The sequence below is a fragment of the Nanorana parkeri genome, unplaced genomic scaffold, assembly GCF_000935625.1.
Source record: "Nanorana parkeri isolate BGI_ZX_2015 unplaced genomic scaffold, ASM93562v1 scaffold361, whole genome shotgun sequence".
Taxonomy (NCBI): domain Eukaryota; kingdom Metazoa; phylum Chordata; class Amphibia; order Anura; family Dicroglossidae; genus Nanorana; species Nanorana parkeri.
The window spans coordinates 1,269,479-1,270,793 of record NW_017306629.1 but is presented as its reverse complement, the minus strand read 5'-3'; the positions used below and the strand labels follow the sequence as shown (position 1 = coordinate 1,270,793).

The following is a 1,315-nucleotide window of genomic DNA, read 5'->3' as shown; positions in this document are numbered from 1 at the left end:
GCATCTGGGGATGAAACGTGTCAGTGTATAGTTAAGACCCCCTAATATGCAGAGGAGGCTTTACTACTTAAACACTGTATATGATCTATTATGAAGAATGCATTTTTGTTGTACAATATATATAAGTAACAATGAGACTATAGGCCTTTGGTTGTTTTTTTTGTTGTTTTTTTTTCCTCTCCTATAAAAAGTATTGTATATGGGCCAGGTCTAGTGATATTTTTGATCACATAGTACTTTTGGAGTTTCTTGCAAAAACAAGAAGGTGTTTTATAGAAATCTCAGTAATAGGTTTTTTATTGTTGTCTGTGCTCCCCTAGGAGTGATTTATCCTTTCTATTGTCTAGTGACCATTGTTCTTGAGACAGAAAGTGATGAGAAAACAACAATTTTAATTGTCACCAGAGGAAGAAGTAATGGGGAAAAAATTCTAAAGCATTATAATATACAGAGCAAGGGTAAATATTTTGTTAGGGACACCTGTTGCTGTAACAAATGCCATGAGGGGAATTTTGTAGGGCTTTTCTCTCGCTTTTTGTTGCATTTGCAGGACAGGTTAGAAGGGGAAGCTCCCAACACAACACCAACAGTGAAAAAATAAAATGACAGACATTTTAACCCCCCAAAAATGTTATGCGATTAAAAAATATTTTAGTTATTATATTTATTACTAAATAATTTTGATACAATTATATTTTATTATAAATAATAAAAATATAGAATTTTTGTTGTATTTCAAAATATGTTTAAATCAAATTTCACATACTTTACTGTATTTATGTATTTATTGTTTTGCAGGAATTCGTCCTTACAAGTGTGAAATCTGTAACAAAGCATTTACCCAGCGCTGTTCCCTGGAATCCCACCTAAAAAAAATCCACGGGGTGCAGCAAGGCTTTGGGTACAAGCAAAGGAGGGACAAGTTGTTTGTTTGTGAGGAGTGTGGCTACACTGGACCCTCCCAGGAGGATTTATACCTGCACGTTTACAACAGCCACCCTGGCAGTGCCTTTCTCAAGAAAACCACCAAAAAACTGGCAGCACTTTTGCAACACAAAATCACATCTGTGCTGCAGGTCAGCCCCACTAATGAAGAAGAAAACCAGTAAAAATGAAAAGGACCCAGTGTACAGAAATGTTTACATGGCGTATGAACTTTTCTATATTTGTATATTGCTTATTTTATTATTTTGACAAAGGCAGAGGGATTTATATCGAACAATATAATGGATTATTGGACACAGAAAACGAATGATTGTTAGCTATAACAACGAGGGCTAAGAAATGATTCCATTATTTCCGAGACTAATCCAGA

At 34.8% G+C, this 1,315-nt stretch overlaps 1 protein-coding gene across 1 annotated transcript in view; it reads left to right on the top strand.

Moving 5' to 3' along the window:
• Positions 1-1,112, top strand: part of OVOL2 (ovo like zinc finger 2) — an 11,103-nt gene extending 9,991 nt beyond the window's left edge. The window contains exon 4 of the mRNA XM_018558821.1: positions 799-1,112. Coding sequence (XP_018414323.1) covers positions 799-1,109 — 311 coding nt within the window. The 3' untranslated portion in view covers positions 1,110-1,112. The remainder of the gene's footprint in view (positions 1-798) is intronic.
• Positions 1,113-1,315: the final 203 nt, after the last annotated feature.